Source organism: Setaria italica, chromosome V (genome assembly GCF_000263155.2).
Source record: "Setaria italica strain Yugu1 chromosome V, Setaria_italica_v2.0, whole genome shotgun sequence".
NCBI classification, from domain to species: domain Eukaryota; kingdom Viridiplantae; phylum Streptophyta; class Magnoliopsida; order Poales; family Poaceae; genus Setaria; species Setaria italica.
Window position 1 is genome coordinate 45,878,053 of NC_028454.1, and position 1,106 is coordinate 45,879,158.

At 64.6% G+C, this 1,106-nt stretch overlaps 1 protein-coding gene across 1 annotated transcript; it reads right to left on the reverse strand.

The window, feature by feature from the left end:
* Positions 1-225: 225 nt before the first annotated feature.
* Positions 226-1,038, reverse strand: LOC101764100 (aspartyl protease 25-like). Its single transcript, XM_022826753.1, has one exon. The coding sequence runs from the start codon at positions 1,036-1,038 to the stop codon at positions 226-228; it is 813 nt and encodes a 270-aa protein (XP_022682488.1).
* Positions 1,039-1,106: the final 68 nt, after the last annotated feature.

Genomic DNA, 1,106 nt, shown 5'->3' on the forward strand with positions numbered 1-1,106 from the left:
TATTTGGACAATAATTCACAAATACAAACGAAACGCTACAGTGTTGCTACAGTAATTTGGGTGCACCCAAGTTGGGCAACTAAACAAGGCCTAAACAAGACCTAATCTCAAAATGTTCGGTGAAATGCACTCACAAACAGTTAACAGTGCCACGTCTTATTCAAACCTCACAACGGTAAAAAGTTGCATTTAACGGTAAAAAATTCACGCAAGAGCTAGTAGTGGTTAGCTTGTCGAGAAGTTGAAGTTGCCGCAGGTGGTCCTCATGAACAGCAGGGTGCCGCTGAACCCGAGCCTTGACGCGGCCTCGTCGAACAGCAAGAAGAAGTTGTTCCCCATCTGGAACCCGCCGGCGGCCACTGCGCTCGGCGCCGCCCACCCGCCGTCGAAGAACGCCAGGCACGCCACGCCGGGCGCCACCTGCACCAACGAGTTGGCACCGAACACCGTCCAGTTCCCACACCCGCGCGCTGCCATCATCAGGTCCACCGGCGCCACCGCGTACCCGACCCGCGTGAACCCGAGAGCGCTGCTGTTGAAGCACAGCTCTAACGGCGGCACGCTCGGCGCGCGAGGGACCAGCGCCGTGGCCCTCCGGAACGCGTCCACGAACGGGCGGTACACGTCGCACCGCAGGACGGTGTAGGGCAGCGCCGCGTCGAGGGTGACGCCGCCGCCGCGGCCCAGCGCGCCGGCGGGGAGCGGCACCGCCTCCTGGTTCACGGCGATGCCGCGCAGCCGGATGCCGTACGCGGAAGGCCGCCGCGGGTCGTGCACCAGGTCGGTGTAGGAGAGGGCGGCACCCGCGTCGAACTGCGTCGACGGCATGAGCCCGTACGGGCCGCTCCCGAAGAACGCCACGCCGGGCGCGGCGGCGGTGCTCGGGAGGCAGATGGCGAACTGCCGCTTGATAAGCGAGAGCTTCTCGTACAGCTGGGCCGGGAGGCTCACGCTTCCGCGGCCGAGCCCGCGTCGCCGGTGGCGCCGCTCAGAGCGACCGGAGAAAGCTGTCCGGCGCACAGGACGAGAGGTCGCCATGCACGGTGACCTCCGCGCGCGCTCGGCGTCTTCCCGTCGGTGGCGTTCGTGGTGACGTCCTTGAGCCT